The sequence below is a fragment of the Harpia harpyja genome, chromosome 10 (assembly GCF_026419915.1).
Source record: "Harpia harpyja isolate bHarHar1 chromosome 10, bHarHar1 primary haplotype, whole genome shotgun sequence".
Classification (NCBI taxonomy): domain Eukaryota; kingdom Metazoa; phylum Chordata; class Aves; order Accipitriformes; family Accipitridae; genus Harpia; species Harpia harpyja.
In genome coordinates this window covers 35,123,525-35,135,344 of record NC_068949.1, presented here as the reverse complement: position 1 = coordinate 35,135,344, position 11,820 = coordinate 35,123,525, and the positions used below count along the sequence as shown (strand labels likewise).

Below are 11,820 nucleotides of genomic sequence, written 5' to 3'. Positions count from 1 at the left end.
GCCTGGCTGCTGGGAAGTGACGCCACTGTGACTCATGTCATTCTGTTTAAAACAATCCTCCCCCTCACCTTCTCCCTTCTGTAGAGCTGCACCTTGGAGGCTTTCAGCACAGAGCCCAGTGATGCTTACCCTTCTCTTCTACATCCTTACACCTCTTTCGGGCCATGGCATTTTTCTCAGGTGACCTCTCCTGCCACAGCACTTTTGCAGCTCACTCCAAGTACAACAAACAGCTTTCTTTTCCTGGCTTTTTTTTTTCCTTTATTATTTTTTACACTCCATAAAAACCATTGCAGGTTTTCTTTCACATTCACGAGATCTCCTGGAAATTATTGCCATTTCCCATACATATTACATATTTAAAAAAGTAAAAAGGTCAACAGACAAAGAGAGCCCCTCGTTCAGGACTCCTTGCAGACACAGAAGCCAATACGAGCGAGAGAGAAACTGGTTTTTGGGGACAAAGGCTGGCTAGAGGTGACCACACTCGCTAAGCAAGCCACTTAACACTGAACAAGACCACTTGACCACACACGATACACATTGGGAACACTTGGGAAGGGATAAAGGAAGAGTTGGCTTGGAGCCGAGCTTGTCAGGTTTTTTTGGTGTAAAATCCAGCAGTTACAGTGTTATCTGATGGGAAGTAACTTACTTGGATAAGGATTGTGGAGACATTCAAGTATTCTAGGGTTGTATAACAGATGGGAGGATAATAGCTCAGCAGGGTAGCCTGATAGCTTTGGTTAAGTCCCCTGCTTTAGTTAAAAGCACATCCAGTACAAAGGCAAATGCAGAAGTACAGGAAATGTCACACCTGAATGGATCCACGGTCTGGTTTGGTATCCAGTTACACTGTGGTCAATACCTGACACTTCAGAGGCTGGAGCAGGAGGGGATTTTCACCTGGCTGTGCAACAGTGTCCTGGGAAAGGAGCTCCCTCCCACCACCCCGGCCCTTTGCTGCCTGAAACACGACACAGGAGAGGGGAGGAGGAAAGCCGGAGAAAAAGCAGAATGAATATTCACTCCCACCACCTCTGTCGTTGCAAAGGTGGTGCTTTTCATTTTGCTTTCTTCCCCACTGCTGCTGTTTATTGCTTGAAACTTTAAATAAGGGTCTTTTAAAAAATAAGAAGGGAAGGAGATGGGAACCGAGAACATACTAAATGGATTTCTCATTGCTCCCCAGGAATCTGGAAATACAGTAGTGGGTGCACGCTCTGTGGATAAAAACCTAAAAAAGCACTTTTTCTTTTTTTAAAAAAGGACAATAGAAGTTCAGAAAACCTGCCACACTTAGAGCACTTGCATCTTACAGTCACAGCATACAGGAAGTATGACCCACGACAACCACTCCATCTCAGACTAAGTCAATGAGGTTTCTCTATTGCACGTTCATGAAATGTTCTTGTTGGGGTCACAGTTAGGATCAGAGGACCGCACCAGCTCCAGTCTCCCCAGGGCATTCAGCAGGACGAAGATGCCGTCATCGGGCTGAGTTTCAGCTGGTGGACGGGAGAGTGGATGGGCACAGAACTCAACACTGAGGTAGGAAAGGCGAAACATGAGCCTTCAAAGTTTTTGCCTAATGTCAGTTCTTCTGCAAAGAATGATGCAGCTTCTCTTTTGCACGAGGCAACGGGGGGGTTGGGAGTGGAAGACAAGATCTCCGACTCGTATTGTAGCAACTGGCCCATGAAGCCAAAGTTTGGTGAGATCAGGCTTCGGCGCTGCTTGATGTAATCGAAGGCTTCCTCCAGGCGGAGCTTCTTCATCTTCATGAGATACGCCATGCAGATGGTGGGAGAGCGTGAAATTCCCGCTTCACAGTGCACCAGAATCTTGCCCCCTGTTCGTCTGACATAATCTAGGGAAAAAAAGTCATTACAGACGTCAATTGTCATTGGGGATGGAGAGGACACTGCAACATGCACCCAGTGCTGGAGGTGGAGCATGGCACACAGCCAGTCCACCAGCAGAGAGGCTTGCTCTTCTGTTGGGTACTAAGGGTAACATGGAGGTTAAAAGAGAAGGGGGACAAAACTGAGCCCGAGATGGAGCTGAGCTGCAGATGACACTTGGTTTCAGAATTTGTGGATCTTGATTTGGTTCTTTCTGCATTTTTTCAGAGAGTCCTTCCCTGTCTCCTTCCCACATGACTATTTCTCTTTTGGAACAACTGACTTTGCAGAGCATTGTGAGACAGAGATCAGGTATCTGGGCAATGCTTGTGTTTGCTGTACCTGCGTTTCTCTGCTGTACCTGCAGCTCGAAGCGCTGACCCAAGCCCAGCCTGGCCAGCCCTCCCACCATCAGGTCTTTCAAAAGCTGCAGGGCTGCCTTCCTCTCATCAGCTTAGCTGGAAAAACAGGACTTTTCTTTAAAGTCCAAACCTAGCTCCCTGCTTGGCCAGTTAGCAGCAAACAGCGGCACCAGGAGCTGAGCCGTGGTGGGTACCCTTGGGTGGAGAGGCTGAGCTCGCTCCCTGCGGCCTCACCACAAAGCACACAAGGACTGGTAGGCAGTTGCTAATTACAGCCTGGTTAAAGGATGCTTGGACTTAAGTCAGGATATAAAAGGCTTATGCAAAGCACCCATTTTACACAACAGGAGCCACTGTGGTTACTCACACAACACAATGTTTGTTATTAGATTAAAGAGAATGTGCTTAAAATAAGCCTTTCCACACAAAAATACAGTTCAAAAATAGATGTTCTCTGCTCTATTGCCTTGAGCAATATGTTCAAGCTCCAATTTATGGATAACTGCACTGAGTGTAGTGCTTAGTGAAACAATGCAGAGTTGAGCAAGTTATCATTTGCCTGTCTTCGATTGTCTGCCGGGGGACTGGTGCCACCACGACCGGTTATATTTAACTACTGCACAAAATAAGGAAGACATGGATTTGAGTCATCCCCAGCATCTACACCACACGCCCAATTTTAAAAGAAAGTGAAAACTAAAGTCATCCTCAAAATCTGCAAAATTTCCAAGTGACTCAATAACTGTCAGAAGGGGTTGGGGATGGGACAGAATAGTGCCCTGAATTAGCATTTCCCTGAAAGGTGTGAGAAGTCCCTTACCAGGGAGGGGAAGGGCTCAGAGGGCACCCTCAGATCAGGTTTTTGTAATTCTGCCTGCACTGTCAAAGGACTTGAACTCAGTTGAGCAATGAGTCCAGCAAGTCTGTAACTGGGTTTTTATTCTGTTTCTCTCTCGAATGTTCCTGGAGAGCAACAGCACCGATTTCAACACCATCTCCACCCAGGCTCAGGCTGCTCCACCCCACTAAACCACCCTGTGCCTCTCAGGGAGGAGAGCCTCTCCCTTGTGCTACCTGGCACGGCTGGTGTGCTGCTCACCTACCCAGCCTAACGCAGGAAGATTTGGGAGAGGATGGCCCAAAGTTTTCTAAAGGCCTCCCCATTGTTTTTTGCGTTGGGCTATTTGATTAAAGGGCGAGATACCGACATGAGCAAAAGGAGAAATGGAAAGAGGTCTGTGATAAGGGGAGACACTGGATTTCTAAGGCCCCGGCTTTGGGATATCTCAGCACAGCGAGGCAGTAATCTGACTGTGCTTCACCTGGCTTTTACAGGGTCTGGCATGCAAGTCCACGGAACCAATGTTTTTTTCGTTTACGAAAATCAATAGATTTTGGTGTTATTCAACCATACTTCCTTGCTCCCTGCCGTGCTGAAGTTACACCTACGCTTGCTTTGAAAAGAAAATAAAGCTAACCAGCTCACCCGCCTCGTCTGCCTGACAGCAGTCAAGGAGGCATTTTCCTTCCTCGGCCTCCCAGCCTGGAGAGAAGGACAGAGACCTTGCTCTGAATGTCCCTCTTCCTTCCTTCCTCACGGAAATCCCTCTACCAGGAGAGATGCTGGGGAAGGGAGGGAGCTTAAACTTTTGCTGTGACATCTGAGAACATACAGAAAATAATGTGTCCTTCCCACCAATATGTATTTTAAAATAAATGAATTTAAAATACATGAAGATCTGGAAATTTGTTAATTTGGACTTACCGATGAAGTCGATGGCTTCCTGGAAGTGTGAGCTGATGTCCGCTGTGTGACTGTCCTCCACTGGGATCCACTTGTAGCAATACTGGTCTTTGAAGGACTCCGAGCTTTTCCTGGAGACATTGAGCAGGGCCGTGATGTGCAGGTTGGCAAGAAACTCACACTTGGAAGCGTGATAGGCACTACCAAGGTAGAGAAAAGGCAGGATTTCGACAGGACCGCCCTGGAAGAGAAGGAGCAGAAACATGTAATTCCTTTTCAAGGGTATTTGAGTCCTGATACCTGAGAGAGAGCCACAGGAGCCTGTGTGGGTGCCATTCCCTCCCTCCCTGGCATTTTTGGACCCCAGTGCTGCCGTCCAGTGAATCACTGTGCTGGCAAAGCCCATGCAGGAAAAAGGTTTTAATTTTCTTGTCCACATCTGTGAGGTACAAAGTCAGATCTAGCCCACTCGTGTGCAGGACGTTTCTGGCTTTCTTTCAAGTGCTGCCCCTCGGGACGCACACAAAGCACTTTCATATGTGAGGCCCGTTCCCTCCGAGGCTTTACTGAAATGCGGGCAAGGCGGGGAGCCACGTCCGAGCAGGAAGGAAGAGGAGGACAGAGGAAGAGGCTGCTATAGCTCAGCTCCTCCGCTCACACCTCCAAAGGCGAAGCAAAGCAAAAAACAGGAGCAAGGCTCCCCGTCCTCCTGCACCTCCCTGGGGTGCAGCACCTGCCACGTCACCCGCTCCGAGATGTCATCTCGGTTCCTCCTTCCTCAGCACAAGCGAAGGCTGGGTAACGAGACCGCGAAAGAAAAAAGCCACCGCCTGACACAAGGGTTTCGGAGATCGCAGGTAACTTTCCATGATGCACAAGAGCTGCCGCCAGCCCCTGGCTGTGAGAAACAGGGCTTTCCACCCCCCACCCCGAGCTGCCCACCCGGCGGGTCCCACACACACCGGGGACAGCCAGGAGCCGCCCGGGGTGGTGGGATGGAGCCTGGGGCAGGAGGTGCTCCCGGGGGAGCAGAGGGGCATCGCCGGGGGCTCCCCCCAGCACCAGGAAACGCACGCCCCGGCGGAAGCGCCCGACCGCGGGGTGACATCTCGGAGCACACGTATTCCCCGAGCCGGGCAGGCGTGCGGCGACTTCCCCCGTGGAAACCCCGCTCCCCCTGCCCGAGGGCGGCTCTCAAGAGTCACTGCCTCTTCTCAGAAGCGGGCCCGTGGCCCCGGCCCCCTCCGCCAGCCTCAGATCGCTCCCGGGGTCTCAGAGGAGGCACAGGCAAAGCGTGCTCCTTCGTCTGCTGGAAAAATGACACTCCTGGCAGCCTCTCCCCTGCTTGTTTTAAGTCTCCTGGGGAGGCGTGAGCTGCTCACCGCTCATGCTCCTTGGCTGTGCGATAAAGATGGGTCACAAATACAGTCTCGGGTGCTAGACAGGGTGTTTCTCCTCCTGCTCTTGCCTAATTTTGAAGCCGGGCAGAGGCGATGTCGAGCAGCAGCACACACAGGGCATCTTATTCCACACACAGGCTGCCAGCCTGGACCATGACAACTTTTGACAGCCCACGCCGGCGCGAGGGCCACCGGCACCCTGCCAGCCTCCAACAGAGCCCGGTGGCAGGAGGGAGAAGACCCAAGGGAAGGTCATGACACACACCTGGTCATAAGCGGGTTTGTGGTTGGCACTCTGCTTCTCACAGTGGTTGGCGAGGTTTCTCTCCGCCTCAGTCCTCTCCGGGGAAATGAGTTTTCCATCCACACAGCACTCAGGATATTGCGAGTTAAAGGTTTCGTATCCCCCTAGGGAAGAAAAAAAAAAAAAAAAAAAAGACATGAACATTTGCGCTTCCAAAAATTGGCTTAATTAAAGTGGAGGAGAAATGAAGCTCCGGCACTTGCAGTGCAGTGGGATAGTGCTGCACAGCGATGGGCCCTGGGGGGTTAATGAGGGTTAGCGCTCCCCTGGGGAAATGGGTTTGTTTAAAAGGCTTCAGGCACCCGAAGAAAAAACTCTGATACCACTGACAATTATTAACTTGCCAAAAGCCAGTGGATCCACATTAAAACTGTTAGCAAATGTAATTCTGTTGAGTCTAGCAACCATTAACTCCAGTACAGCAGGGACTAAACTCCCTCCCCCAGGTTTTATATACGAGCACTATTTCCAGCATTAGAGACCGAGATTTGTATACTCAGGAGTCATCCTCTCTAAATCTGTCGTTACTATATACAATGTGACAAGAAATATGTTATTTGCATTTTTGAATGGACATAAGCACAAGAGGGAGATGCTTGCAACTGTGCCATTAACCACCACAATGCACGAGACAGCAAGGTAACGAAGACAGTCCCACTGAAACCAATCTATTAAATAACAGCTATAAAACTTAATGAAATCCTGTGGCAGCATTTGACAACTGAATAGCCCCACATGAGCTATTCTGCATGGTTAAGTACTGTATTCGTTTCATTCAGTGCACTGCTAATGAAAAGGAATTAATCCTATTATTACATTGTTACTCAAAGTTTGTCGTCAGCTAAATCGTTGCCTGTTTCCAGGCTTGGAATACACTGCACAGAAGCACACAATCTCCAAAGTGAACATGAGCAAGTCAGGTAGCAGAAGCAGCCTGGAAACATCAATGGCGTGCCATGTGTCTGCCAGCCGTGCTTTTTCAGAACAGAAATGAAAGGCGAAAGCTCTTGGACAGCTAGATTCAATAATCCTTCAGAATGTGGCCCTCAAGTAAACAAGGCTTGGAAAGCAAACCCTCCGATGCAATTCATTCAACTGCAACTGTTCCGCCCTGATAAGCGGTGTCGGTGTGGGTGCCCCCGTACAAGGAAGGGTTTCGAAACAAAGGAAGCGCTGAATATCTGAGCAGCCACAGGGCCCCTGCCGCCCTCGCTGCCAGGGCTGCCCGGTACAGCTACCTCTGACATTTCAGCCCCGTAACGCCGGTGTCTCATTTGTTCGCAATGTTTGAGCAGATGTGTGCTCAAATTCATGACGTGCTACTGTCGCCCACTCAGTCCTGCCGTGGGGTCCTCGTGTTGCAAGCGGCCGGCATGATCCAAAGCCCGCTGAACGGGATGAAAGTCTGTTTTCCATGACGGAGGGCAGGAGCGTGACTTTGCAGTCAACTGGCACTCAGCACCTGCACCTTTCCTCCTACTCCCCAGCCACATTCAGCCAGCATGCCCAGAGCTCACAGTGCAAGGTAGTGGGTCAAGCAGCCAAGTGACCGTGGAGACCATAAGGGGGGGCTGATAAAATGATATCCACAACAACTGGGTTGATAAAATTATATCCCTAACAACTGGCAGTGTGGAAAGCCAACAAACACAAGCAGCTCTCCAGACTCCTCTGCTCTTCTGATCTCCACCTGCCCTTCATGGGGTGGACTTTTAAAACCTCTTGTTTTGCATAGCTGACCTTATCTCCCTCCTGCCCCCCAACCACTGCCATCGCATAGAAAAAATACATCCAGTTTATATACATAGACATTATCCCCATTTATGCCCTGCATTGTTGTTTTTACTCTTGAATGAACACAGAAATCTGCCCCAGCCAAATCAGCGTGTGTGTTCGAACAGACATCATGTCTCATGTCTCTGGGGCAGCTAACGCATGCAGCTGGTGAATGGTTAATTACAAGCCTTAGGGATCAGGATATTTGCAGGCCATTCTTAAAGTGAGTCATCTTGTCATCCCATCCTCCAGCAATCTCCTCTCTTCCCCTTCCCCACTCAACCTAGCTTCCCTGAGGTCATTTCTGCAAATACTAGATTGCTCATCACAGAAAGCTGGGCTGCACTTCGGTTTTAATCAATAAATAACAGAATCCTTGTCAGCACCAAGGGAGGATCCGTTATTTTATCTTTCTGCAAGCTCTTCCCCCCACCACACAACCACTCTCACCGTGCTGGACCTGAGCTCACCCAGGATGAAACTGCACCTACACAGGCGAAAGATGTGACACACTCAACCCACAGCTGCCAGAAAGCAAGGGAAGGAACAGAGCCAGCATGCAACTTGGCGTGCAATTGCTCTGCACTTGCTGCCCTGCCTGGGGCCAGATCCCCAAGATGCTTGGTGACCTGGTGGGGGTGACCTGCTCATATCTTCTCTCATCACTGCCACTTCCAGACCACCTTAGCCCTTAAGTAGCCAACATCTCCTCCCAGCTCACCCCATACCTAGGGAGAACAGGACTATAAAGGGGGAACCTCAGGGAGGTTGGGTTTTTTTCTGGTGGTTTTACAGCCCATTGTTTGCAAGGTCGGTGCTACAGACCCCAGAAGGGCTCTTTCTTCCGATCAGTGCCCAGTGCTTCAGGATGATTTATAACCCCACTGTCCCAGAGATCTTTCCGAGACCACATGAGCTTCCTGGGGGTCCATGGCCCTGGTGAATCAGCAATGCTGCCCACTGAGTCACCAGCTCCTCGGGCCACACAGGATTGGAAACGGAGCTGCAGACTTCATGGGCCTGATCCTGCGACTCAGAGCACTTCTAGCAAAGCAAAGGGGAACAGCAGCAGGAAAAGGAGGAAACTTTCTCATCCACTAAGGCGGAAACTTTTCAGCCTCAATTCGACAGGCTTTCAAGATAAGACACTTTGCAATACACAAAAGGCACAAAGCAGGGCCTACATCAGAACCCCACCCCAGATAAACTGCCCACAGCCACAGTCACCACTTCAAAGCGTGGGGCTGGTACACGAGGAGGGAAGGACGATCTTGTGGCTAAACGAGCAGGCTGAGAGTCAGCAGAGCTTAATTCAGCCCCTGCTTTGCCACAGACTTCCCAGCATGACCCTGGAGATGTTTCTTCATCTCCAGTTTAATGAGGTCTCTAAGGATTTGGCTGGCCCAGCACAGTGCAAGTATCCCTGCCCTGCAGCAGCAGAATTGGTGCTTTTTGGGGAGACTGTCAGACCCCAGGGCACGCTGGGGGTGCCTGGACAGAGCCATGGTGGTGCAAACTGCCCTGGGAGTCTCTCTCCCCCTTGATATCAGGCAATACCCAGGCTGGAGGTGCCTCTACCCTGGCGGGGATGTTCTCCAGGCACTGTTCGTTATAGGAGGCACAAACTGGGCACATCGGGACAAAAACTAGCGTGATAAAAGGCTTAATAAAAGTGACTTAACCCTGGCCGGTGAGGACACAGGGGCAGAGTTTATTCACGAAACATTGCCTGGTTTTCTCCTCCATTTATGGCCTCCCCATGGCCTCAGGGTATGGCAAAGGGTTCTTCAGGAACCCCTGCTTCAGCGTGGCCCCGCTCCAGGGAGCCCCGCGGTCCCGGCAGCCGGGTGTGCGGGGCTGCGGGTGGGAGCGTCCCCGGCTGGGCACTGCTCCCCTCCGCGGGGAGGCACCGGGGAGCTGGGCGGGGGGGCTGAGAGAACAGAGAGGGCAAAAGGACAAAGGCTCTGCCAGGAGTAATGGAGGGGAGGCAGGGATGGGAGGACAGAGAAAGGGCGGCTGCTGTTTTTTTTTTTTTTTATCGTTTTATTATCCCCGGGTTACACGGAAGGAAAACAAAGAACCGCAATCAAAGGGCTGTAACACACGTGTGGCGGGAGGGGGGAAGGTATTTCTGTCCCCCGACAAGCCCCGGACTTTCGGCTATGGGTTTCCCCTGCCAGCCTCTGTATGCCCGACGGCGAGATAAACCTCTCCTCCCTGGGTGGAGGAACGGGCACCGATCCCCGGTTTCGGGCGCCCGGCACGGGCCGCCCCGTGTCACCAGGCTGAGAGCGGGGAGCGGTGGCCTCGGCTCTCCTCTTTCCTGCGGGCCGATTTTATTTTCCACGCAGCCGCGATCTCTCTCGCCCCCCCCCCTCCCTTTGATAATCTGCAACTTTTTCTCTTCTTCCCTAATATTCTTTGCTTTCCATCAGCCTCTTAAACGCGCGGCGGGGGTGAGCGGAAAGGCATTTGGGCTCAGCCCGCAGAGTCTATCCGGGATTTATTTCCAGTGGGTGGAAAAGAAACGAAATCCCGGCGTTACCTCCCTGCCCTCCGCCAATAATCAGGTTAACTGCGGGGCGGTGGTGGCGGAGGAGAGGGGACGGGAGCACCGCGGGGCCGCCGCCAATGCCGCCACCCGGGGGAGCTTTGAGGGTCGATCCGCGCCGCTGCCCCCCCCGGCCTCCCCCCCTTTCCCCCGTCACCCCTCTCACCTTTCAGGAAGCAGACTCTGGCCCCGGCCTCCGGCAGGCTGGAGAGCAGGGCGTTGAGGACGATCTGGGCCGTGCTGTCCTTCTTCAGCTTCTGCCAGTGCCCCGTGCCCTGGTCCAGCACCACCACGGCTGCCAGGCGGGCGGTCCCCGCCGCCCCTTCGCCGCCCAGCAGCAGCCGGGCGCGGGCCGCCGCGTCGGGGACCACGAAGTGGAGCGGCACGGCCCCGCCGCGGGCCCGCCGCATCACCACCGAGTTGAGGTTGACGTTGAGCGAGCCGCGGAGGCAGGAGGCCGAGTAGGACAGGTAGGGCCGGCAGTCCAGCACCAGGCAGCGGGAGGGCTCCTTCCGCAGGAGCTTCCTCAGCTGGCGGCAGTCGAGGGACGTGACTTTCATGCCGGCCGTGGACTCACGCCCCGCCGCAGCCGGGGCAGGAGCGGGGAGAGCGGCAGGAGGGTGCCCGCCGGGGAGCCCCGGTGCTAGCGCGGGAGCCGCGGGGGAGCGCGGGGCCGCAGGCGCTCGGCCGGCGGCGACGGGACGGGACGGGACGGGAGGGAAAGGAAGGGAAGGGAAGGACGGAGGCACCGCGCCGAGCCCGGGCAGGGAATCCCGGCCGCCGCCACCGGTCATTTATATGAATGGGAGGCCGGGCCCTGACGACACTGCCCATATAAGGGGAGTGACGCGCCCGCCTTCCAAACATGGGCATCCCCCGCCCCGCGCCGCCCGACGCGCCGCCCCCCTGGCGGGGATCCCCCCCGCCTCCCTCCATCCCTCCCCGGCGGCGGGCGGGGGCCGCGGCCGCGCAGGCAGCGTTAGTCAGGCTCGGAGGCAGAGGAAGCTGAAAAACGCCGCAAAAATTCTCCAGTCATCGGCCTGAGGCTCATCCCAGCATCACCGCTCCCCCTCTCCAGTCAGCGAGGAGAGCCGGGAAGCGTGCCGGGGGGGGGGCGGGCGGGGGGGGGAGGAGGAGGAGGTAGAATAGAGGGGAGGAAGGGCAGCGCTGGGTCAGGTTTCTCACACCAGGTTGCAAAAGGGGGTTTCAGTTCCCCTTATTCCCCCTCGCTGTGGATGTCCTCACCCCCAGCAAAGCCTGAGCACGGCCAGGCCTGCCTGCACCTGCCTGTGAGGGCACAGCTGTTGAGGGGATGGGAGCTGCCGGCTCCTAGACCCCCTCGGAAAGAGCTGGGTCCCCTGCCTGGGCCGCAGTTTGCATCAAGGTGGCTCTGGTAGCCAAACGATAAGCGTGGGCTGCTTGGGGAACACCCCCGAGGATGCGGTTACCTAGCCCAAGGTTTATAGCCTGGCGGCAAAGGAGGAAACAAGGAGTAACAGCTTGGGACAAAGCAAGATATGCCATTTCTGCAGAGTTAATGAGTGCTGTGGAGGAGGGGGTCAGCGATGGGAGGGCGACCTGCAACAGAAAAATTGCTGGCATGTCTCGTTGGGGGGTGTCTTATGTCCCTTTCCTTGTGGCAAACTTCTAGGCTGCAAGACTGTGCCTCAAGGACCTGCAAGACTTACACTGCGGACCTCAGTCTGCGCCTGTGTCCAGAAGTCACGACACTAAGACGCACAGGAATTGGGAAATTTGGCACTTGCCCTTTCCTTGTAG

At 53.6% G+C, this 11,820-nt stretch overlaps 1 protein-coding gene across 1 annotated transcript; it reads right to left on the bottom strand.

The window, feature by feature from the left end:
• Window positions 1-234: 234 nt before the first annotated feature.
• On the bottom strand, window positions 235-10,785 carry DUSP5 (dual specificity phosphatase 5). The gene is made up of 4 exons (XM_052799734.1): window positions 10,208-10,785; window positions 5,676-5,818; window positions 4,032-4,251; window positions 235-1,870 (listed from the first exon to the last, which is right to left on the bottom strand). The coding sequence occupies exons 1-4, from the start codon at window positions 10,599-10,601 to the stop codon at window positions 1,470-1,472; spliced, it is 1,158 nt and encodes a 385-aa protein (XP_052655694.1). The 5' UTR covers window positions 10,602-10,785; the 3' UTR covers window positions 235-1,469.
• Window positions 10,786-11,820: the final 1,035 nt, after the last annotated feature.

Coding starts and splice junctions, on each gene's coding strand:
- DUSP5 (XM_052799734.1), bottom strand. CDS start 10,601: ATGAAAGTCACGTCCCTCGACTGCCGCCAGCTGAGGAAGCTCCTGCGG. Junction 4,252..5,675: donor ACAAACCCGCTTATGACCAG/GTGTGTGTCATG, acceptor CTTCTCTTCCAG/GGCGGTCCTGTCGAAATCCT. Junction 1,871..4,031: donor GGAAGCCATCGACTTCATCG/GTAAGTCCAAAT, acceptor TTTTTTCCCTAG/ATTATGTCAGACGAACAGGG.